This window comes from Cornus florida, unplaced genomic scaffold, assembly GCF_030987335.1.
Source record: "Cornus florida cultivar Cherokee Brave unplaced genomic scaffold, ASM3098733v1 CherokeeBrave_3.0.0_Hap2_Chr05, whole genome shotgun sequence".
Taxonomy (NCBI): domain Eukaryota; kingdom Viridiplantae; phylum Streptophyta; class Magnoliopsida; order Cornales; family Cornaceae; genus Cornus; species Cornus florida.
This window is the reverse complement of record NW_026775575.1, coordinates 23,317,092-23,342,287: the sequence shown is the minus strand read 5'-3', so window position 1 is coordinate 23,342,287 and position 25,196 is coordinate 23,317,092. Positions and strand designations below refer to the sequence as shown.

Sequence of the window (25,196 nt, the reverse complement as noted above, 5' to 3'; positions counted from 1 at the left end):
AGTGGCAACAAAAAATGATGTTCTACCTTACAACTCTGAATCTAAGCAAGTATCTAACTGAGACAGCCCCAGTGCTAGATAAGGGTGAGACTGACATTACCAAGCTAGGAGCTGTTGATACATGGAAGCATAGAGACTTCCTATGCAAAAACTACATCCTCAATGGATTGGACAACACTTTATATAATGTGTACAGTCCAATAAATATTGCTAAAGAGCTCTGGGAGTCACTAGACAAAAAGTATAAAACAGGGGATGTTGGCTTGAAGAAGTTCATGGTCAGACGATTTCTGGACTTCAAAATGATAGACTCCAAGACAGTCATGAGCCAAGTGCAGGAGCTCCAGCTGATCCTACATGAGATACATGCTGAGAAGATGACATTGAGTGAATCCTTTCAAGTAGCTTCAATCATTGAAAAGCTGCCACCTACTTGGAAAGATTTCAAAAATTACTTGAAGCATAAGCGCAAGGAAATGGGGCTCGAAGACCTGATTGTCAAGCTAAGAATTGAAGAAGATAACCGCTCATCTGAAAAGAAAGCCGGGAATTCTTCAATGGTGTTAAAGGCAAATGTAGTGGAAGTTGGACAGAAGAATAAGAAGAGGAAGTACTCTGGCGAAGGTCCCAGCCAAGGAAACTACAAGAGGTTCACTGGGAAGTGCTTCATATGCGGCAAGCTAGGACACCGAGCTAAAGACTGTCGTAGCCGCAAAGCACAACACAACCCCAAGAAAAAGACCACTGAGGTGCATATTGCTGAGGAAGATAAGTTGACAGCTGATGTGTCAGAGCTAAATCTTTCAGCTGTGATTTCTGAAATCAACCTGGTGAGCAATAATAGAGAATGGTGGGTGGACACAGGAGCTACTCGTTATGTTTGCTCTGAAAAGAAGATGTTCACTACCTATGAAGTTATAGATAATGAAGAACAACTCTACATGGGGAACTCTTCTACTGCAAAGGTTGAAGGACAAGGAAAGATCAAGCTACTAATGACCTCAGGGAAAGAACTCACTCTTAATAATGTGTTGCATGTATCAGACATCAGGAAGAACTTGGTCTCTGGGTCACTTCTAAGCAATAATGGGTTCAAGCTGGTCTTTGTATCTGACAAGTTTGTGCTGACTAAGAATGGGGTGTATGTGGGCAAAGGGTATCTAAGTAATGGACTATTTAAGTTCAATGTAATGACTGTTGTACCCAAAGCTAATAATAATAATGATAAAGCTAATGCTTCTTCTGCTTATATGATTGAATCATCTGATGTGTGGCATGGTAGGTTAGAACATGTTAATTATGATACGATTCGTAGATTAATTAACATAGAGTCTATACCTAAATTTAGTATTGATTTAAATAAAAAATGTCAAACATGTGTAGAAGCAAAATTGACTAGAACCTCATTTCACTCTATAGAGCGGAGTACTGAACCTCTAGGATTAATTCACAATGATATCTGTGACTTTAAATCTGTGCCAACTAGAGGTGGGAAAAAGTATTACTTTTATTGATGATTGCAAGATACTGCTATGTATACTTGTTAAGAAGTAAAGATGAAGCCTTGGAAATGTTTAAACATTATAAGAATGAGGTTGAGAATCAATTTGGCAAAAAAGATAAAGGTGTTTAGAAGTGATAGAGGTGGGGAATACGAAGTACCATTCGCTGACAATTGCTCAGAACATGGTATTATTCACCAAACTACTGCTCCTTATTCACCACAACAAAACAGTGTTGCTAAACGCAAAAACCGTACCTTAAAAGAAATGATGAATGCTATGCTGATAAGTTCTGATTTAACCCAAAATTTGTGGGGGGAAGCTTTGTTCTCTGCTAATTATGTTCTTAACAAAATACCTCAAAAGAAAACAAATGTGACACCTTATGAATTATGGAAAGGTCAAAAACCTTCCTATAAATTCTTAAAAGTGTGGGGGTGTTTAGCTAAGGTTGCGGTTCCTACTCCTAAGAAAGTTAAGATAGGACCAAAAACCTTTGATGGTATTTTCATAGGCTATGCACAGAATAGTAGTGCATATCGTTTCATTGTGCATAAATCAGACATTCCTGACATCCATGTCAATACAATTATTGAGTCAAGGAATGCTTATTTTTTTGAGGATATATTTCCTTGTAAAAATCTTCTTAAAAGAAATCATGATATTGCTAATAGCAATATATAAGAGAATATAGACCAAGAGTCTATAGATGATGAAAATAAGGAAGATTCTAGGCGTAACAAAAGAGCTAGAACGTCTAAGTCATTTGGTCCTAATTTTCTGACATATATGTTGGAGAATGAGCCACAAAGTTATAAGGAAGCTATGTCTTCTCCTGAAGCTCCTTTATGGAAAGAAGCCATAAATAGTGAAATTGAATCCATCATGCAAAATCATACTTGGGAGCTGGTGGATCTTTTTCCTGGTACTAAACCTTTAGGGTATAAGTGGATTTTCAAGAGGAAGATGAAGCCTGATGGTTCAATTGATAAATATAAAGCCCGACTTGTTGCTAAGGGATACAGGCAAAAGGAAGGCTTGGATTATTTTGATACATATTCACCAGTCACAAGAATAACATCCATTAGATTGTTATTAGCTATTGCAGCATTGCAAAATTTAGAAATACATCAAATGGATGTTAAGACAGCCTTCTTGAATGGTGAATTAGAGGAGGAAATCTATATGGAACAACCTGAAGGTTTTATAGTTTCAGGAAAAGAAAAGAATGTGTGCAAGCTTGTAAAATCCTTATATGGATTGAAACAAGCACCTAAACATTGGCATGAAAAATTTGACAAAGTCATGTTGTTAAATGGTTTTAAAATTAATGAGTGTGATAAATGTGTTTATGTGAAAAACACTCAACATGGATATGTCATTGTGTGTCTATATATGGATGATATGCTAATAATGGGTAGTAATGATGTTATAATCAAAACTACTAAAAAGATGTTGACCAAAAATTTTGATATGAACGATTTAGGCATAGCTGATGTCATACTAGGAATCAAGATTTCTAGAACATTAGATGGTCTAGTATTATCTCAATCTCACTATATTGAGAAAATATTAGAAAAGTTTAATAAAGAAGATAGTAGTCTTGTAAAGACTCCTGTTGATGTAAATCTTCATATATCGAAAAATACGGGTCCTAGCATATCACAATTTGAGTATTCTCGCATTATATGAAGCTTAATGTATTTGATGAATTGCACACGACCAGACATAACATACTCAGTTAATAAATTGAGTAGATATACAAGTAACCCAGGAAAGAACCATTGGACTGCAATAATTAGGGTTCTAAGGTATTTAAGATATACCATAAGTTATGGATTACATTATTCTAAATATCCAGCAGTACTTGAAGGATACAGTGATGCTAATTGGATATCAGATATAAAGGATTCTAAATCCACAAGTGGCTATGTCTTTACTATTGGAGGAGGTGCCATATCTTGGAAATCTTCAAAACAAACTTGTATTGCCAGATCCACTATGGAATCTGAATTTATTGCTTTGGATAAAGCTAGTGAAGAAGCTGAGTGGCTTCGTAATTTCTTAGAAGATATTCCAAATTGGCTTAAACCTGTGCCCGCTATATGTATACATTGCGATAGTCAATCAGCAATTGGAAGGGCACAAAGTAATATGTATAACGGTAAGTCTCGACATATACGTCGACGACATAATACTGTTAAACAATTGCTCTCAAGTGGGATAAATCTCAATAGATTATATCAGGTCAAAAGATAATTTAGCGGATCTGTTTACAAAAGGTTTGACAAGAGAGCAAGTGTATAGTTCATCAAGGGGAATGGGATTAAAGCCGAGAGCTAACGAGTCATCTTAATGGAAACCCAACCTAGTTGACTGGAGATCCCAAGATCTAGGTTCAAAGGGACAGCAGAAATTCTGAATGGCTCACCAGAAGCACTGGGAAGAATTAATCTTCTACCCATTTCTATGATGAGACAGTGCTACTTACAGCGATGAGTAGGATAAGCTATGCTTTTAATGACTCTTATATCTTGAAAATTCAAGTGGGGTATAGTAGGATACTCTTAATAAGAAGTCACCTATATGAGTGTGAAGTGGGGCCGCTTTTATGAGAACTTCTAAGGCTAAGTTTTCTAGAGCGCTCATGAAATACCAGGAGTTATTCAGGGCCATATGAACACAACCGTGAGAACTGACTTTGTGCGGGAAGGAATTGTGTGTTTGCTATTGTCTTGGTTTACATCAACGGATGAACAGTTCAAGACATCATATTCACTGGTTAGCCAGTAAATCCGATAGTAATACACTAGGGAAGGTTCAAGGCCAAAAACTACCTATCTCGATGCAGTTACTTTCTAATAGTACTCTCTCTAGTGTCTGTATCTTTTTTATTTGCAATTGACGCTAATTTCCATTTATGTGGGGGATTGTTGGAAAAGGGGTATACAAAACAAAAACTTTGGATGAAATTTGGAATAGATTCCGCTAAGAATTTTTTACGGATCTATAGACCAGCACGTTACTCTCCGCAAGGAGATGAACGTGGTATATTTACTTTCTCAAATCTGTTTCTAGGTGAATGAGAAATTAGATCCAAAGTGAGGTGTTTGAAAAGCCTAAATGGAAATGTTGAAACCAATTGAAGTTTAAATAAGTCAAGCTTGGGCTTGGATTTGGGCTTGGGCTTGGGCCTAATTGTAAAGTACAGATTATTCCTTTTATTAAATGGAATTTTAGATTGGGCCTATTTTTGAGTTGGGCTTATTTAAATGGGTTTCACAAATGGGTGGGTTTTTTTTGGGTGGTTGGTTTTTTGAATTAAAAAAACTACTTTTTAGTTTTTCTAAAGGGTTATACCTTTTAAATTAAAAAAATAATTTTTTAGTTTTTCTAAAGGGTTACACCTTTTAAATTTAAAAAACCACTTTTTAGTTTTTTCAAAGGGTTACACCTTTTTCCGAGCCATCATAACCTATGGTTGCACCCACCCGAAAATGCACCTTACTATCTATAAATACCCCCCTTTGGATCATTTGCAAATCACACCAAATTCAGAGAATTCTTCTCTTCTTCTGAATTTTCTTCTTCTTCCTTCTCTCTTTAGTCTGTGGGTTCGAGCCTTAGTATTTGGGTTCGAGTTCGAGTCAGAGAGTACTGCACCGAGCCGGTTCGCCTATTCCTTTGGTTTGCAGTGCTACTACCGAAGGAAGACAAGTCGTTGTATCCTGGGAGATAGACGCCACTGAGTCCGTAAGCACCATAGCGGGGCGAATCTGTCTTAAGGACATAGAATCAAATTCTAACCTCGACTTTTAATCAGGTTCCTTTATTGATAATTTTTTATTTTATTTTATTAAACTATACAATATAAGTAATTATATATATAGATTATTATTTTATAATATTTATATATATAGGCATTATATTATTTTATATTTATTGATAATATTTAAATAAATAATACTATAATATATGGTATACTTAGACCATATTTTGGATAACAGTTTCATGCTTATGTTATAAGTACAATCCCAACAAAATCCTACTAAAAGAAATAATTGGAGTACGTAATTGAGTAAGAGAAAGATCAGAAACAAACACGAAGAGATAGAGAGAGAAACGCCAACACATGAATTATGAATTAATTAACCAACAATTTTTAGACAAAGTGAAGAAAAAAAAATTGACTGTTATTACACGTTAACAACATGAATTTGGAATTAATAATTAAATGAATTTCATTGGAACCCCAAAATAAAATACAAATATCAAGTAGAGAGAAGAAGACGAGCAACCCCTGAAATAAAATATGAGAGATCAAGTACAGAAAGGAAGACGAGACAAACTAGATCCACCTTGTCTATTAAAATAACTTATATCGTATTTTGGATAATATTTAATATATATATATATATATATATATATATATATATATATATATATGAAATACAACTTGAAGGGCAGGTAAAAATTTAGTTACTCTATTTTTTTAATTGATGCTCTCATAGTCACTTATTTGGTACTGGATGGGACCGGGTCACTGTGAGACAGGAGGGAATTTTGCACCAGATTGGACCTCCCTATAAATATAACATATAAGAGGGGCAAAACGGTAAAAGGGCAAAAGTACAGCTTTCGATAAGGTGCGCCATAGGAGTTTGTTTTGGCCACAAAAATGATGTAGGCTAGGTAGCCGAGGCTGTCCATCGACCCATTGTCCGGGTTCCAACGCGAGGCTCATGTTAATGGCCAACAGTACAGTTTGAAATGACTAAAATCTCCCTCGAAGAGAGTCTTGGCGTTGGAATGTTTTTTTGACCCGAAAAGATGTCGAACTGTGGCATTGACTTGTTTTTCTATCTCATCTAGGCTTGTTGACACGTCATGAAGACAGTTGGAAAGTACCAACTGAAATAAACTTACATTTTGGACACTCAAGAAAAAAAAAAAAAAACAAAAAAAAACAAATAGGTTAAAGAAATTTTTTACTTCTCATTTTATAAACACCTTAGCGCTTTGTTTGGTACCAAATTCTTTGGGATTTGAATTGGAATTAAAATAGGATTTCATACATGTTTTTGAAATAAATTTAAATTCAAATGAAATAAATTTTCATGCTTGGATGCAAAAAGGAATTGAAATGAAAATAACATTTTGTACCATTTTACCCCCTATAGATAGCATTGTGTTAATTGACTTGCCTAAATATCTTTGGGAGAATGTTTAAAAAAAAAATCTTTTTTTTTTTTTTTATTTTATTTAGTTGGGACTCACACACTGCTTTCAGTGAGGTTTGAACCCCTGACCTCCAAACACTGCCTTCAGTGAGGTTCGAACCCCTGACCTCCCTTTGAAAAGTAGGAACCTTGTATAGTTAGGCCACATGCCTGTTACTTTGTGAGAAATATTATTACGGGAACTATATTAATACATAACCGTAATTTTGTTTTATTTTTCTAACTTAAACCGCATATTAAGTGGTTTATATTATTCGAAAAAAAAAAAATCCTCTCCAATTTCCCAACAGGCAACTGAGCCTTGTCAAGTAAGAAAGTCAAGAAATAAGTTTACTTTTATTTTCCATAGGTATGAATATCACTCTATAAGTTATACAATATATTATATAAAGTATATTATTATACAATTTAATTTTACCTTTTGGCTAAAATTAAAACGCAAAATAACCTCACTTTAAATTTTAAAACAATTCAACAAAAATTAAAATATGTATACAGAACATGTTACTAACAAAATTACAAGGAAGAACAAATTATATAATTATGAGTTATTAGGGTTAGTATACACATACCTCAAAAATAAATCCAATTAAACTTTAATTTTTGCGCCACAAATTAATTCTTATCCCCTAACCTTAAATTTTATAGAGAATGATTGAACGGAAAAAAAACAACCCCCCCCCCCCTTGCGCGGGCGCCCTTCCTTTTTGTTTTTTAGCAAAATTAGCAAATATAATATGTGTGTGTGTGTGTGCATCTTTTTGTGTAGTTCTTCTATTTTGGATCATTTCTTTTTGTTTTTTCTTTTGGGAATGTTCAAATTTCAACCAAATGAAACCAATGGAGTAAAAATTAATTATATTGTATACCGCTAAGTCAACTTTTTTACCCCCTCACTTGACCAAAAGAGTGATTTTTTTCCTTTTCCTATCCGTGGCTTAAAAAATGTTCTTCTGTAAGCCTAGTAAAAAGCTTTTTTGGAAGCTAAATCACCTTTGTAAGCTAATATTTAGGATAAACGTAAGTGGATTACACTTCCTGTTTGGCTCACAAAGTGGTCTGAGGTCGCTAGCCAATGAACGGCTAACCTAGAACGCGGGCGTGCCAGAGTCCTGATGGACTCGAATATTTCTTGCCAAACTATTCCTATCCGGTCGGGTCACCGACCTAAGGTGATTCAGGCGAAAGTTGGAGAGTAGGAATGACCCTCTCCTTAAGGTTGCTATTGCCTTTAAGAAAGGACTTTAAACACTCAAGATAAACATGAATTAGAAGCAACTTAACTGGACAATAAATATACATGAATCTGCAAACCTTTCTTCATTGAACTTGACTGATTACAATGATGAATGAATTACAAACTCTTGATTGAAATGGAAACTAAAGTATTAAATGCTGGAAGATGAACTAAGTACTAAACTGATAGTGTTAAGCTAAACTTGATGAAATAAAAGCTAAGTGCTAAATGATAGGAATGCTAAAGGTTGAACTTTAGAAATGGTCTTGGACCTCTTCCTTGTGATGCTTGAGTGGGTATTTATAGAGGCTTCCACCTGGTGTTGTCCCTTTCAACCGTTTCTCTAAAAATTGATTGGTTGTAAGCTGAAAGAGACTTTTCCTAACCACCAGCTGGAAGGGTTGACTAACTTGCACATCCCTCTATAGGCAGATACAAATATGTCTGACATAGTATTTTTTACTAAATGGTGCCTATTCTTTCATGCTTGATGATTTTGGTCTTCAAGCCATTTTCAGCTCTCTGCACCTGTCATGTCTGGCTTTATTTATACATTAGCCTGAAGTCATCTGATTACTGACAATCCTGACTTTCCTCATCAGATGTTGGTGAGAACCTTCCATCTGTAGTTCTGAACTTCTTACATTGTCAAGTTATCCTTTTCTATTTCAAGCTTTCCTCAAACTTCTAGACCTGACTTGTTGGGTTCTCGAAACATTGGGATTCACAATCGGTCTTTATTTGAATTACCCCAAAGATTCCTCAAGTGATTATGACCCGAGACCCCTGATCATGACCATATTTGGTCATAAGTCTTGATCATGGCCATAGTGATTAGAAATCTTGGTTAAGATTCATAATCATGACCATTATGACTGAGGGTGTCCTGACTATGACCGTTGTGATTGAGAAAGTTGTGACTGAGAGTATTTTGGCCTAAAACTTATGATCATGAGCATAGTGACTGAGAAGGTTTTGGCCTAAGACTCATGATCATGACCATTGAGACTGGGAGGCATAGCCATAGTGACTGAGAAGATTTTGGCCTAAAACTTACGACCATGAGACTGAGACTCTCATGATGACTGAGAAGGTTTTGGCCTAAGACTTATGACCATGATGACTGAGACTCTCATGACCAGGATGACCGAGAAGGTTTTGGCCTAAGACTCATGATCATGACCATTGAAACTAGGAGTCATAACCATAGTGACTGAGACTCTCAATCATGGCCAAGATGACTGAGAAGGTTTTGGCCTAAGACTTATGATCATGATGACTGAGACTCTCATGACCAGGATGACCGAGAAGGTTTTGGCCTAAGACTCATGATCACGACCATTGAGACTGGGAGTCATAACCATAGTGACTGAGACTCTCAATCATAGCCAAGATGACTGAGAAGGTTTTGGCCTAAGACTTATGATCATGACCATTGAGATTGGGAGTCATAGCCATAGTGACCGAGACTCTCAATCATGGCCGGTTATGGGCTCAAAACCTCATATCAGTCTTAATGGCCCAAAAAATTCCACTCTTCTTCATTCTCAGCCTTAAATCGGATCGCCATGATTAGAAATTAATCTCTTGCCCTGATGACCATGGGTCGACCCAAAGTTCAGACTTCATGATTTCTGACCACGTGGCATGATTGCCTCGAATTATATTTTAGGTGTTAACAACTGCCCCCCAACTCTATGAAAATGGGTTCATACCAAATTTTCGTAGAGTTGTATTTATTTTGGCCAGTTTTTATGTTTAGCCTGGGACCAGTCAAGGCCAATTTTTGCCTTTAATGTGTGGACAACCACATAGTACGTAACTACCACCCAGATACCAGATTCCACAAGTGAAGATGGAATATTGAAAATCCATGAAGGAAGTGGATAAACCCAACATGGGTAAAAGCACAAGTCCCTGTGCTTGTAAAGAACAGGAAGCTTGGCTATCACCATTGGAACCTCCATAAAGCCATTAAAAAGAATCATAACCATAGAAAAGTCGAGTGCACCAAGATAAATTCCTCCATCTTCTGATGTATCATGCATCGTTGCTCGGAAAAATACAGTCATCATGATCAGAATAATAAAAAGAAGCAATTTTGAGAAGCTCCGATCTCTTTACACCATAAGTGGAAGTTGACAGAGCTGCTAGATGACTATATCGTCTATCAAAAGGACGAAACATCTCTTTGGACAAAGAACTACCAACACAGAATGACTGAAAAGCTTCTGCAAACCTCGCCATAGGTACATACTGGTAATTAAAATCAGAGAACCAGTACTGCTCTTGATCTTTTTCTAATATAACTTCTCAAAAAATCAGCCACATTTTTCCTATCTAGACAACGAAACCACGTAGACGCAAAGAATTCAAGAGCAGCCTCACGGGAGACGATGTTGTGGCCGGGCCGGGTGCTGCCGGCGATGGTACTGGCCATGAAGTGTGCCAGTTAGCTTTTTGATGAAGTTATCACCGTTGTCCCTATTGCCATAGATGGACTCGCCACTGGAGAAAAAAAAATGCAAGCCTCCATTACAAGCACAACGCCGTTATCCTCTCCATCGGTGTCACCGTCGGAGATGATGCTCACGCCGTCGTCTTTATACTTGACAGCTTCAGTCTTTGGAATCTTGGTTTTGGATGAGTTTCCAAACTGACCCATATGACGTCCCCAAGCTTAGGCTACAATGAACACTTGCATATATACATATATGGCAGCCGCAAGCTTCTGCATGGTAGACTCCACCAGCGCCAGCGATCCTTCTATGAGCTACGGGCCGAGAATTTTTTTTTTTTTTTTTTTTTTGCCCGCATTAATGAAGATTGTGAGGTAGATGGCGACTGGAAACACCAACGTTAAGTACCAACGGCGTTAATCACCGTTTCGATTGCAAGCACCATTGTTGTCGCCCCCATCAGCGGCGTCATCGCCGGAGATGGTACTCCCATCGTTTTCTATATTTTCGTGTACCCAACAGTTTTGGGTTTTGTTGAGCTGAGCTATCGCCTACAGTTTGCACCGACAACAAACTGAAACTTGCCGGAGTGGATTGAATCTCGCCGCCATTAGAGAACTCTCGTCAGCGGCTTAAACTGCAACCTCGCCGGTAACTCACTGAAACTAAAACTTGCCAGAACAAGAATACGCCGGAACTATTTTGATTTTGGGTGAGCTTCAAAACTGACCCATGTGATGGCGTCAGCGAGCTCTATGCATCACATACATAGGCAAACCACTGGCGATGAGCTTGATTGCAGCATGGCCATCATCTTCCCGCTTCAACAGATTACAGTCATTCGTCCCTGGGCTGGTGCTGGCCATAGAGAGAGTGTCGCACTGTTTCTAAAATCACCGCTGGACAACGCGGTGGCATAGATATCGCCGGCGACTGTGTTTCCCGCGAGCATGGATGCCGTCGTCAGGTACGGAGAACTCCAAGTCGAAGAAAGGACCGTCGTCGTTGTCGTCTTCGTCGGTCTCGGCTGTGTTATCATGACTTACGGCGGTGAAAATGGTTTTAGTGCATGCAGCGGTGGTGCGAGCAGAAAGACCGGCGTCTAATGTGACAGAAGCTCCGCCACCATCACCTCTCCAGTATTTGAGCAAGCTAGAAGCTTCCATAGTTGGGAGAGCCAGAATACAAATTGCTAGTAAAGTAAGTGAATTCTTCTGTGTTCTCTCTTTTTTTTTTTTTTTAGAGAGAGAAAGGAGAGTTTTAGGGCTTGAGAGGTAGGTGTGTTTGTCTAATGGGTTTTGAAGTTGTTGTGTCTTCCTTGTTGTGTCTTCCTGCTCAATAATCTATACTATCTTATAGATATACATATACTTAAAATAGGTTTCAAGTCAAAGGCATATATTTGAGCACGTGGATAGCCCTTAATGTCTCATCTCAATAGGTTGACTGTTTGGGAGCTCAATGCATATCTTTTAGACACTGTTGTGACAGCAAATTAAAGTAGATATAGTTCGTTTACAGCAGATTCACGTGCTCAAATAAGTATAGACCACTAGGTACAATCAATATCTAAATTAAAACAGCATTACCACGGCTTTCAAAGCGCAATCACTCTATCCACAATTGTCATGCAAACCCACTTTAATGAATGCTGACCATAACTTAAATTAAGTTGCAAGTCAGTATATGGAGCGTGAATGAACCTTGATGTGTTGTCTCTGACGGCTGGGTTGGGAGCTCAAGGCACCTTTACTGGCCGCTGCACTGTTGTACTCGTCACAAGCTAGTTAAAACAATTGAAGCTTTAGCTACTTTTTTTAAAAGTCAACCGTTGCAACTTTTCTGACGCCCCACTCTCTATAGACAACACCAAACCCTATAGCTTCAAAGCTCCACGATGCCTAACTTGGATCTCCCACGTGACCGGATTTTTGGCTATCAGTCGCCACTTTAACTGCTTCCAATTATTTCGTCACCATCTTGAAAGTTGATGAGTTATAAAAACTCATTCTTGACGCCATATCTCCCAAACAGCCTCCACAATATAAAAAACACTAAACTCCAAAAAGATTACTTATCTTTTTTCTCAAATTCTTGGTTCATTCTTGGAGCTTCTTGGTTTACAAACTGGTTCGTGAAAACTGAAGGTCCAGCAATCTTTAAGGTGGATACAGACAAACCCATCATTAGAGAAACTGCTCATTTGATCTTGAATAAGCCATGGTCTGTTGCGCAGTTGGTTCCTTGTTTTTCTATCACCAGATAAATCTAAAAAGCTAAGGAACAAATCAAAGATCGTCACCACGCCGAAAACGGCGACTACTGGTATGTGCATTGCATTTTCTTCAGATACATGTTTATACATATATACATGTACACCAATGGCTCAAACATAAAAATCAATCTTGGCGTTTTATCTGGAGTACTGAATTAAGTGGCCTTAACTTGACTTGAACATGATTATAAACAGAATTAGTATCGTCTATTTTCATTATAAGCCAATAATTGTTGTAATTTCCTGATAACAGCTATTATTTAGAGGTCTGCTCACCCCTTTTTGCTAGATTTTAGATAAAGGGTATCAAAAGAAATCCAACAATTGCCGTTGTAAATACGTCGGCTCCGGCCAGTTGACCAGTGAGTATTTTGAAATGAAATTTCCTCTTCGTCAGTAAACCAAAATTTTGGCTTCCATTAACCTTTTCACTGGTTATTCTCTAATTTAGTTTCATTCTTTCCTTGCCTTAGGCTTTCAGCCAATGGGTGGTAATAAGAACAAAACGATTGTCGCTGAGAATACGGCAATTCCGGCCAGTAATAAATCTTCCAGTCGGGATGGGATTGTTCAAAATCTCGTCAACGAGATCATTGCTACAGATATTTTCAGCACTAGTGAAGTGTTAGCCAGTGTCCTAGGTGCTGACTCCTCACCTAGAATCGGCCTTGCCCCAACCTTCAGAGATAATCCACCAACCTCACTTCTTCCCTACTGTCCCTTAGCTGAAGAGCAACTCCCGTTTCAGCGCGAGTTCTCTAGCCCCGTGGATTCTTCCAACCTTTTCAGAAATTGCCCGAACCCTCAGAGTGACTGGATTGATTGGGTTGATCGGGTCGAACCTCACTACGGAGCACTATGGAAGGAGGTCGGCATTTACGATGCCATCCTTCTTTCAAAAAATTGAATCTCTATCGACAAGGAGGTTCTCGTCTCATTACTCTTTTTCTGGTCAAGTTCCACCAATGCCTTCCATCTTCGGTGTGGTATGATTGGCCCGACGGTGCAAGATATCTGTTTTCTTACCGGGCTTAGGCCTCATGGTACAGAAGTAAATTCACTTCTCACCATTCCTGAAGTAGCTTATGAATATCCAAAGAAACCTGACGCTTCTGAGCACATTACTACCCATGGCCCTTTTATTAAAGCCAGCAAAGGTAAAGGAACTTCGGTTTCCATCGCCGAGCATATTTCTTTCTTGGTGTACTGGCTAAACAGGTTCTTATTTTGCTTTTCTTCGCTCACAGTCACTAAGGAATTTACTCAATTGGCCCTTGCTCTTCACTCAGGCGAGAAACTTGTTCTCGCTCCTTTTTTGCTTTCTTATCTTTACCGTGGCATCGGGGAATATGTTGCTTCCAACTTCAAAACCTGTTTTGGGCCATTCTGGCTATTACAACTTTGGGAATACGCATATTTCCCTGAGCTTTACCCCGATCTCGACTTGTCGACTGCTGTTCCTGTTCCCGGCTATCATTATGCACATATTCAACCAGGAAAAAGATCGTTCAAAACCATATTCTCCTTCTTTTACAAACTTCCTGCATACCGGGCCAGTCATCTTTTCTTGCCATTCTCTCCTAGACCGAGGCGACCTTTGTGGCTTTCCTATCCCCCTGCCCAAGCTCCACCGAGTTGCCAAGACGAACATACACAAACCTGGGCCAGTTTCTTGATTGCTAAGGACATCTCTTATGGATGTTTAAGAATGGGCTCTCCGAATAGTAAGTGTGGGGTGGAGTATTACAATCCCCCACAATTTGCTAGACAATTTGGTCTTACCCAACTCGTTCCACTTCCGCCTTTTCGATCTTTCAATACTTCTTTCTTGGAACGAGTAGTCTTCACCTCAAAAGAAATGGTGGAGAGAGTATCCTCCCGGTTTAATCGTCTCTGTAACAAGTTCTCTTTACAGCCATTTCTGGAAAATCCTGATACTTCTCCATCCTTTGACTACTGGTGGGGAAACCATATTGCGGAGGTTATGGTGGAGGATTCTCGCACTATAACAAATAGGATTGCCTCCATTTTTATTAAACCCCAAGGAACCTCGACCAAGCCATCAAAAGGGATCAGTGTGGCTAATCCCGATTCTCCCAGCAGGATGAAAAAATCAAAGTCGTCCAAAGAAGGTACACACTCATACTTACATATATATAAATACCAAGTTCTATGCTTTAGATCATAAAAACATCTTTTCCTTTATGCAGCTGTCGACTTCTCTGACCCATTGGGAGTCTCTGATCATGAGTCGGAAATGCCTGAGGCTGACGAGGAAAACGTGGTGCCCCCCAAGAGGCCTAAGGTTTTCCTTATGAATTCTTTAAAGCATAATCGCTCAGAACTTTAGCTTACTTATACGTACCACCTATATACCTTTTTTTTAACCTCAATGGTATTCCAGGTGATCAGGGCAAGGAAAGGAAAAAAACAGGTTACCTCAGTCAGGACCACCAACCCTTTACCTCTGATTGGTGAAGAGGAGGAAGAAAATCTTGACCCCTTGATGCCATCAACTTTCTCAGTTGAGACAAATATCTCTACCAGCCATGAGGTAACTAGGCTTTGTTTTTGCTTCCAGTATCAATGTACCTTGCCGATTCTCATGGCATCTTTACAGACAGGTTTCCTCACACTCGGCTAGGTCGTTGTCAAGAGATAGGATCAACATTTGTGATGACACTGCGAATGCTGATCACCCTCGCACTAGTGGAGTCGAGTGTCAACAAGCCACTACTCAACCAAACACTGTCTTTCATCAGTTTGATGGGGCTGAGGTGATTTTCAAGATGATCTTTCAGTACATCTCCCGTATATCTTTATCAAAGTTAGGCATTCAAAAAACATTCTTCTCTTGCAGGTTGCCCCGGGCACACAACCAAGAGTTCCAAGCCCTTACTCTGCACCAGCGTTTGCTACCAGACGCACCTTTGGCCACGTGACTCGGCCTTCACCAGTTGGTGTGAGTATTTATGACTTATTCTCTTATTCAAGCCTTGACTTGTTTTATTAAATTCCTTTCATTCACAGGCTGGCTCAAATTCTCAGTCCCAACCGCCCCTTCAAACTTATAGCACGATCGATGACTTTGATGCCTACTTTTCCGAGATAGCGGCTGGGTTTGATCTAGATCCCTTGATGAACGAGCCAGTCGTTGTGCCTACGTCTTCCAGTCGTCTACCAGATATTGAGGGGGCAAAAAGATTATTAGTCGCCGTCGTGTCCTGAGACCTCTCTGAGATGCCAAGTTTGGCTGCTGATGAGACTGATGCCATGTCCGTCTTGATAGATCATCATGACTTAAGTCAAGAACAGATAAACCATCTTCAATCTATCTAGAGTCGATTCCCAACTCTCGTCTCTGATTTTCAGCTCTCCTCTCAGAAGGCTGGTGAGCTGTCGTCTACGATCCATGAAAAGCTGCAGGAGCAAGAATCTTTGATTCAACAAGAGAAAGACAATGTATCCCATTTTCGGGCCTTAAAATTAACTCATGTTAAGGAAAACCAGAGAACAGCAGAGATCGAACGGGAAATAGAACATCTCAAGATGGAATTAACTGGAACTGCCCGGTCAAGAGAAGGACTTGCTATTCAGATGAAGGAGATTTATCAAAAGAATGTGGAAATTGATCAGCAGAGAGAATCGGTCTCAAAAGAAATTCCTCGACTGAGGGCTGAGAAGGCCAAAGAGGATGAAAAAATGGCCATGTCTAAGAAAGAGTGGGATGAGCTCAGGAGTCATTTTGTTTATCTGCAAAGAAAATGATAGGTAATGACTCTTATAAACTTTTGTACTCAATGAAAACAACGAATGAAATGCATGTCTCTATGGCTTCTAGTTATTTAACCATCTTTGGTTTTATTCTCCATTGTCTCCCACATTGTAGGATAATAAGTTTTTAAGTATTGGCCATTAATCGGTCGAGGGTGTATTTCCCCGTCAAGATCTTGCAAATGATATGCGCCTCCTTTTAAGACTTTGTAAACCATAAATGGACCTTCCCAATTTGGTGACCATTTTCCATATTTTCGATCATTCACACCCATTGGGAGGACAGTCTTCCAAACCAAGTCACCTTCACCGAAGATTTTGGCCCTAACACGCTTGTTATATGCCCTTGCTACTCGCCTTTTCTGAACTTGTATGTGGTCAAGAGCCCTTAACCTTACTTCGTCTAGGTCCTCTAACTCGATCAACATAAACTCATTATATTCAACAGGGGTCAAATTGTTTTGCAATGCAAATCTCATTCACCGCACAGTTACTTCCATAGGCAAAACTGCATCATGACCATAGGTGAGCATGAATGGAGTCACACCTGTGCTTGACCGTTGAGAAGTCCTATATGCCCAAAGTGCTTCTGATAACAGTTCATGCCACACCCTAGGGTTATCTTCCACCATTTTTTCAATGATGCCTTTTAGCGTCTTATTAGACGGCTCGGCTTGACCATTTCCTTGTGCAAAGTGAGGGGTTGAGTTTAGGAGCTTGATCCCGTACTCTGCTGCAAATGCCTGCACTTCTTGGGCGACAAAGGCTGAACCTCGATCAGTTGTGATTGATTCTGGGATCCCAAATCTATGAATAACATGTTGTTTGATAAACTGAATCACATCTTCTTGGTGCACTGACTTCATGGGCACCGCTTCGACCCACTTGGTAAAGTAGTCAGTTGCCACAATGATAAAACAATGTTGTTTAGAAGAAGGTGGATAAACTTTCCCTATCAAATCCATAGCCCATCCTCTAAAAGGCCATGGTTTTATGATTGGTTGTAATTCAATCGCCGGGACTCTATGGATTGGCCCATGCCTTTGACACGCTTGACATCATTTGGCGTATGTGATACAATCTTTAAGCATCCCGGGCCAGTAATAAGCGTTCCTTCTAATCAGCCACTTCATTTTTATTCCAGCTTGGTGAGCACCACATATCCCTTCATGGGTCTCTCCCATTACTTTCATGGCTTCTTTCTTACTGATACACCTTAAGAGTAGGTCATCTTTGATGCTTTTCCTAAATAGGTCTCCATCAATCATCACAAACTTAAGAGCTTTGATCTTTAGCTTCTTATCAGCCTTAGGGTCTGGATTTTTGAGAAAATCGACGATCGGTGTTCTCCAATCATTCTCTTCCATATCGTCTTCCACCTCGATTGCAAAGACCTCCGCTAACAATTCTTCCCTCGCCTTAACTGAGTGTAATGATCTTCTCTTTATTCTGATCAAATTCTCCATTATTCCTTCTGGCACCCTAACGCCAGATGTTATTTGAGCCAAATCATTGGCCTCTTTATTATGCAATCTATAAACATGCTTGACCTTTACCTCTGCAAATTCTTGTAGTAATTGCATGGCTATAGAGTGGAATGGTTTGAGGTGCCAACTTTGGCACCTGAAATTGTTGGACAACTGACCGATCACCAAACTTGAATCACCTATGATTTCAACGGTCTGTGCCCCCATCTCTAAGAGTATTTCAAGACCAATAATCAGAGCTTCATATTCTGCTTGATTGTTAGAACATTTGAAATCTAAAAAGAAAGAATATGTTGTTTTCCTGCCATTTGGCGCAATTATTACAACTCCAGCTCCCCCGACATCATTTGCGCTGGATCCGTCAAAAATTAGAGTCCAAGGAGTTAGTTGAATAGCACATAACTCCATTGCATCATAGACTCCCGGATCAACATCCAAGCATGGATGGTCAGCTAGGAAATCAGCAAGTGCTTGGCCCTTCACGGCCCTTTGAGGCACATATTGGAAACTGAATTCCATAAGGGCTAAGGACCACTTGCCTATTCGTCTAGAAATTATTGGACGAGAAAGCATATACTTAATTAAGTCAGTGGCACAAATCACATAAACTAAAACAGGTAGCATATATATTCTCAATTTGTGAGCAGCAAAATACAAAGCAAGACACATTTTTTCGATTGGCGTATATTGACGCTCAACCGGTGTCAAAATACGACTAAGGTAATACACCGCCTGTTCTTTCCCTACTTCGTTATCCTGGGCTAACAAACTTCCGATTGACTCATCCGCAGCTGAAATATATAACTTCAGTGGCTGTTTCTTCCTAGGTGGCATAAGGATAGGAGGGTTAGCAAGATATTCCTTGATTGATTCAAACACATGTTGGTGATGCTTTTCCCATCGAAAGTCTTCCTCTGATTTGAGCTTTAAGAGCGGAGAAAAGGTATGGATCTTTCCAGCATGATTTGAAATAAATCTTCCCAAGTATGTGATTTGACCAATTAGTCTTTATAACTCCTTCTTGTTGCGAGGTGGTTGAGCTTCGATGATCGCCCTAGCTTTATTCTTGTCAACCTCGATACCCCTCCGATGCACCAAGAACCCTAGAAAATTCCCAGCTGTCACTCCAAAGGCGCATTTAAGTGGGTTCATCTTCAAACCATGGGTTGTCATTCTCTCAAATGATCTCCTCAAGTCGGCCAGATGTTTCGTCTTTGTCGCTGATTTCACCACCACGTCGTCAATGTATACTTCCATGAATTTCCCAATCATGTCATGGAAGATTGCATTCATAGCTCGTTAATAAGTGGCTCCGGCATTCTTCAAACCAAAGGGCATCACCACCCATTCGAAAGTGCCTATGGCTCCTGGACATCTAAATGCTGTTTTGTTAACATCGTCCTCTGCTATGAATATCTGGTTGTATCCTGAGTGACCGTCCATGAATGACAGAATCTCATTCTTGGCGGCCGCATCAATCAATTGATCGGCCATGGGCATTGGATACTCATCTTTTGGAGTAGCTAAATTTAAATTCCTGAAGTCTACGCACACCCTAATCTTTCCATTCTTCTTAACTACGGGAACGATATTGGATAGCCAATCGCAATACCTGTGGTCCGGATGAATCCTGCTTTGAGCAACCTCTCAATTTCCTCCTTCACTTTCATAGTCACTTCTGTTGACATACGTCTAGGCGCTTGCTTGAACGGTCTAAAACCTTCTTTTATAGGTAGTCGATGCTCGACTAGCTGCCTTGGTAATCCCGGCATCTCAGTGTAATTCCAAGCAAAACAATCCTTATATTCTCTAAGCAACAAGATCAGTTCAGCTTTAAAGTCAGGTTCTAGAAGATCACTTATGTAGGTTGGCCGAGGCTCTTCTTCTGCTCCCAAATTGATCTCCAACAAGGGATCCTGAACATCGGCTTTCAGATCCTTTAGCTTAGCTGGAGCTGCATCTAGCTCTTCTAGCTGAATAACATCTCGACAATCCCCTGACTCACCTTCTTCTATGATTTCGGCCATATTGGCCAACATATCACTCCACAACATTGCCCGTCTTTCGGCGAGATATGCTCTCAGCCGTGCCATGCTAGCTTTAAATGCTAGCATTTTCTCCTTCTCCTTTTGGGCTTGGTCCATTAACAACCTGTTGTTCATCAACTTCAACTATCGGCCTTGGCTCACAGATAACACTTGGCCTCGATAGTTCCTTGAATAAATCGGATAAGTCCCCATCTGTCAGATTTTTCCTCATCGTCGCCTTCTCAGGCTTGCCATACTTGTCACAACCAATAAGCCTCACAGGACCCATTTCCTCCTCATATAAAACTGCATCAGCCACATGGACCCGAGCTTCGAAAGGCTTATTATCTCCCCATATGACTTGGATTTCATCCCCATCCCAGAAAATCATAAACTGGTGGAGGGTAGAAGGGATGCAGAAATGTGGGTGTAACCAATCACGCCCAATCAAAGCATTGTAAGCAGCCCCTGCGTCGACCACGAAGAATGCAGTCATGGTCTTACATCTTCCAACTGTCATTTCCAAGGTGACTACCCCTCTGGTCCTGGCTCTGCCCCCCGTGAAATTACTGACTGTCAAGTCAGTGGGAATCAAGTCATCTTCCGTTTTTTGCAGCAACCTCATGGTGTTCATCGGAAGGATATTAACCGCAGATCCATTATCTATCAGTGCTCGAGACACTGGCATCCCTTCTAGGAACACTCTGATATAGAGTGGTTTCAAGTGTTGAGACATTGCCGCAGAAGGCTTCTCAAAAATCACCCTAGCCGCCTGATCTCTCCTAATAGTCACTGACTCATCATCTCGTGGTTTAGCTCTTATCACAGCGACTTTCTGTTTCTTGTCTTCGGTGATCGACTCAGATAGGTTCTCAATAATCTCTGGAACTTCCTGGCCTTCATCATCTATCACCTCGACGTCTCCCTCCATGGCGGAAGGTTGATCAGGCTTAGCCTCAAAAATATGAGGCAAGGTAAGAACCATATTGCAATTCACAATTCCTTCAAATGAACCAAATTTGATACCTTTTGAACCATCATCCTGGTCATCCAGGTCGAGTTCGTCATCACCAAATCCTGCTTCATCTTCAGCTTCTTTCATGGAGGAAGACGCACATTTCTCTTCAGTGCATCCATTTCCGTCTGCACTATCTTCCTTGGATTTTCCTTTCGGATCACTTTTTGAATCTTGCTTGATAGGTTCTCCCCTAAGCAAAGTCACCTTCCCTGGCTGTGGAGCTGAATATTTTTCTTCCATTCTCTTTAACTCAGTTTTCATCCGCTGCCACCGTCTTACTTGAGTGCGAGTCATGAATGCTGGCAGGATATCCCTGACCCTAGAGAACTTTGGATGACTCACCCTTGACCATCGACCATCATCAGTGACTGGTGGCTTGACCATCCTTTGCCTATGGTTTGGGTGGTTAACTGATGTCTCAGCCTGGCGAGCCACATTTGAGTTATGCTCCATCGGCTTCCAGACAGCATGAGTAAGATTCCTTGACCGACTGTTGGAGTTCACTTCTCGCCTTCGCTTGTGATGCTCATTGGTATTAGACCTTCTATCAGGCCATGTTAATCGACTTGTCACAAGCACCCTAGACGAGGGTGACCTAGGTCTGTTTTCATGACGTGAACTTCTAGGACATCCTCGAGCGTCGCTATGGAACCTCTCTCGGTCCCTTCCAATGTCTGTCTTGCATTTAGGGCATAATCCTTGCTTGATCAACGCCAGTTGAGCCTCCCGCAACTCCTTTTCTAAGTCATCCTTAGACCTTGGAATTTCCTTAACCATTGGCTTCTTTCCTTCAGCCTTGCTTTCTCTGTTAGCTGAAGTATCCTCAAAATCAATTCTTCTTCGTGGCCTGCTGGCCATTGAGATTTCGACCATGTTACTGCTGACCAAGGTTGGGAATGGATCACTGTCAACGCTCATCACCTCTTTCTTCTTCTCCGGGAACTTCCATGCCCCCTTCTCGATCTGTGCCTGAATCACATTACGAAAAACAACACAATTATTAGTTGCGTGATTCCAGGAGTTATGATATTTGCAATACTCTCGACCCTTGATTTCATCAGCTGAAGGTATTTTATGTACCCCAGTGACTTTGATAATTTTATCAGACAACAGATGGTCAAAGATTTGCTCTGCTTTACTTATATCGAAAGCATATTGTTTGCCAGCCTCAAAGATATTCCTTTTGGCTGAAGATGATAAGGGTTGAACACCACTAACAGTCTCTAAGGGCTTAGCTAAAGCTTTACATACATATGGTTTTTTTGAAATAATTTCAACAGCATCGACCTCTAGTTCATCGTATACTGTATCAACCATGTGTATTTCATAATTAGGGTCCTTATAATAGGTCCCCCGAGAGGAGTTTTTCCTCTCGTAAGATTTTTTCATACTTGGTAACCCTATCGGCTAATTGGAACAAATCTCCAAAATGAGTACCCTTGAACTTCTTTCGTAATTCAAAGTCTAAACCGCTAAGGGCCAAGTTGACAAATTCTTCTTCAGGCAAAGTAAGTTGGCACCTATTTCGTGCTTTCTTAAACCTAGCCAAAAATGTCTCAACATCCTCATTTGGTAACTGATGGATCCTAGATAGGTCAGACATAGAGACTTCTAGTTCTGTCCTATAGAACTGATCATGGAACACATCCTGCATCTGTTGCCAAGTGTGGATGGAATTTTGTGGCAAGTTTAGATACCACTTGAAGGCAGTCTCAGTGAGAGTGTTAGAGAATAACTTCATTTTATACCAATCATTGTTGCTAAGCGGCCCACATTTTAATGTGAAATAGCCAATATACTCAAGAGTCGATTGGTTGCCTTCTCCTGAGAAGGTTGCAAAGTTCGGCACCCGAAAATTTTGGGGGAGATCCATCTGATCTATCCAATCAGGAAATAGGTGCCTGAAAGTAGGTCGAGTAGCCTTTTTAAAGCTGGTCCATACTGTTCTTGTATGACCTCAGCCAATTGCTCTCTAGTCATGACCATAGGTGGGACTTGGTTCTGAAAAGGGACATTGGGCCAAGGGTTATGTCACTCTTGCCCCCCTCGGTTCGCAGCCTGAGGTGGCAAGACTTGAGGTTGAAAATAAGGAGGTCGACCATTAGGTTGGTCATGATTCCTCCATCTTGGTTGTTGGTGACCATTCACTCATTGCTCTACTGGATGGACTTGTGGTGGAATTGGAGCTACTGGTCGAGGACCATTAACCATGGGATGTGGCTGGACACCTATTTCTGGTTGACCAACTTGTTGAGGAAGAAACTAGTCCACGGGTCTATCATTCTGGTTTTCTAACCTAGGCGGCTGAGCAATAACCTGCCTATCAATACGAGTCACTAAGGCATTAATCACCTCATTCAGCTGTTGGAGCTGAGTATTAGTCATGTGAGATGAAGCCACCAATGGCTCCATATTTTTGTTGATTTCCCAAGCGACTTGGCATTGGGAAGCCTCCACTATACTTTCAAATCGTGTCACCATATTGTTGACACTTTCGGCCGCCATTTGGTGGCTAGCCTAATGTCCCTCTTCATGCTCAGACCCGGAATCTTGCATGATGGGAGCAGGCTAATTTTCTTCCTGATCTTCCCTTTGAGGGTTAGCTTGTCCAGCTGAAGTCTGAGTCTGTGACCTAGTCTCGACGACCATTCACAAATAAAACACAAGTCCCACCGGGCGTGCCAAAGTTGTTTGGCTCACAAAGTGGTCTGAGGTCGCTAGCCAATGAACGGCTGACCTAGAACGCGGGCGTGCCAGAGTCCTGATGGACTCGAATATTTCTTGCCAAACTATTCCTATCAGGTCGGGTCACCGACCTAAGGTGATTCAGGCGAAAGTTGGAGAGTAGGAATGACCCTCTCCTTAAGGTTGCTATTGCCTTTAAGAAAGGACTTTAAACACTCAAGATAAATATGAATTAGAAGCAACTTAACTGGACAATAAATATACCTGAATCTGCAAACCTTTCTTCATTGAACTTGACTGATTACAATGATGAATGAATTACAAACTCTTGATTGAAATGGAAACTAAAGTATTAAATGCTAGAAGATGAACTAAGTACTAAACTGATAGTGTTAAGCTAAACTTAATGAAATAAAAGCTAAGTGCTAAATGATAGGAATGCTAAAAGTTGAACTTTAGAAATGGTCTTGGACCTCTTCCTTGTGATGCTTGAGTGGGTATTTATAGAGGCTTCCACCTGGTGTTGTCCCTTTCAACCGTTTCTCTAGAAATTGATTGGTTGTAAGCTGAAAGTGACTTTTCCTAACCACCAGCTGGAAGGGTTAACTAACTTGCACATCCCTCTATAGGCAGATACAAGTATGTCTGACATAGTATTTTTGACTAAATGGTGCCTATTCTTTCATGCTTGATGATTTTGGTCTTCAAGCCATTTTCAGCTCTCTGCACCTGTCATGTCTGGCTTGATTTGTACATTAGCCTGGAGTCATCTGATTACTGACAATCCTGACTTTCCTCATCAGATGTTGGTGAGAACCTTCCATCTGTAGTTCTGAACTTCTTACATTGTCAAGTTGTCCTTTTCTATTTCAAGCTTTCCTCAAACTTCTAGACCTGACTTGTTGGGTTCTCGAAACATTGGGATTCACAATTGGTCTTTATTTGAATTACCCCAAAGATTCCTCAAGTGATTATGACCCGAGACCCCTGATCATGACCATATTTGGTCATAAGTCTTGATCATGGCCATAGTGATTAGAAATCTTGGTTAAGATTCATAATCATGACCATTATGACTGAAGGTGTCCTGACCATGACCGTTGTGATTGAGAAAGTTGTGACTGAGAGTATTTTGGCCTAAAACTTATGATCATGACCATAGTGACTGAGAAGGTTTTGGCCTAAGACTCATGATCATGACCATTGAGACTAGGAGTCATAGCCATAGTGACTGAGAAGATTTTGGCCTAAAACTTACGACCATGAGACTGAGACTCTCATGATGACTGAGAAGGTTTTGGCCTAAGACTTATGATCATGATGACTGAGACTCTCATGACCAGGATGACCGAGAAGGCTTTGGCCTAAGACTCATGATCATGACCATTGAGACTAGGAGTCATAACCATAGTGACTGAGACTCTCAATCATGGCCAAGATGACTGAGAAGGTTTTGGCCTAAGACTTATGATCATGATGACTGAGACTCTCA

General features: G+C 40.3%; 3 protein-coding genes across 3 annotated transcripts; all 3 read right to left on the bottom strand.

Moving 5' to 3' along the window:
* Nucleotides 1-16,558: 16,558 nt before the first annotated feature.
* LOC132309089 (uncharacterized) lies at nt 16,559-16,966 on the bottom strand. The gene has a single exon (XM_059807441.1). It carries the CDS (start codon nt 16,964-16,966, stop codon nt 16,559-16,561), a length of 408 nt encoding a protein of 135 aa, XP_059663424.1.
* Nucleotides 16,967-17,452, bottom strand: LOC132309087 (uncharacterized). The gene has a single exon (XM_059807440.1). It carries the CDS (start codon nt 17,450-17,452, stop codon nt 16,967-16,969), a length of 486 nt encoding a protein of 161 aa, XP_059663423.1.
* Nucleotides 17,453-17,545: 93 nt separating this feature from the next.
* LOC132309086 (uncharacterized) lies at nt 17,546-18,808 on the bottom strand. The gene has a single exon (XM_059807439.1). The coding sequence runs from the start codon at nt 18,806-18,808 to the stop codon at nt 17,546-17,548; it is 1,263 nt and encodes a 420-aa protein (XP_059663422.1).
* Between the last annotated feature and the right edge of the window lie 6,388 nt (nt 18,809-25,196).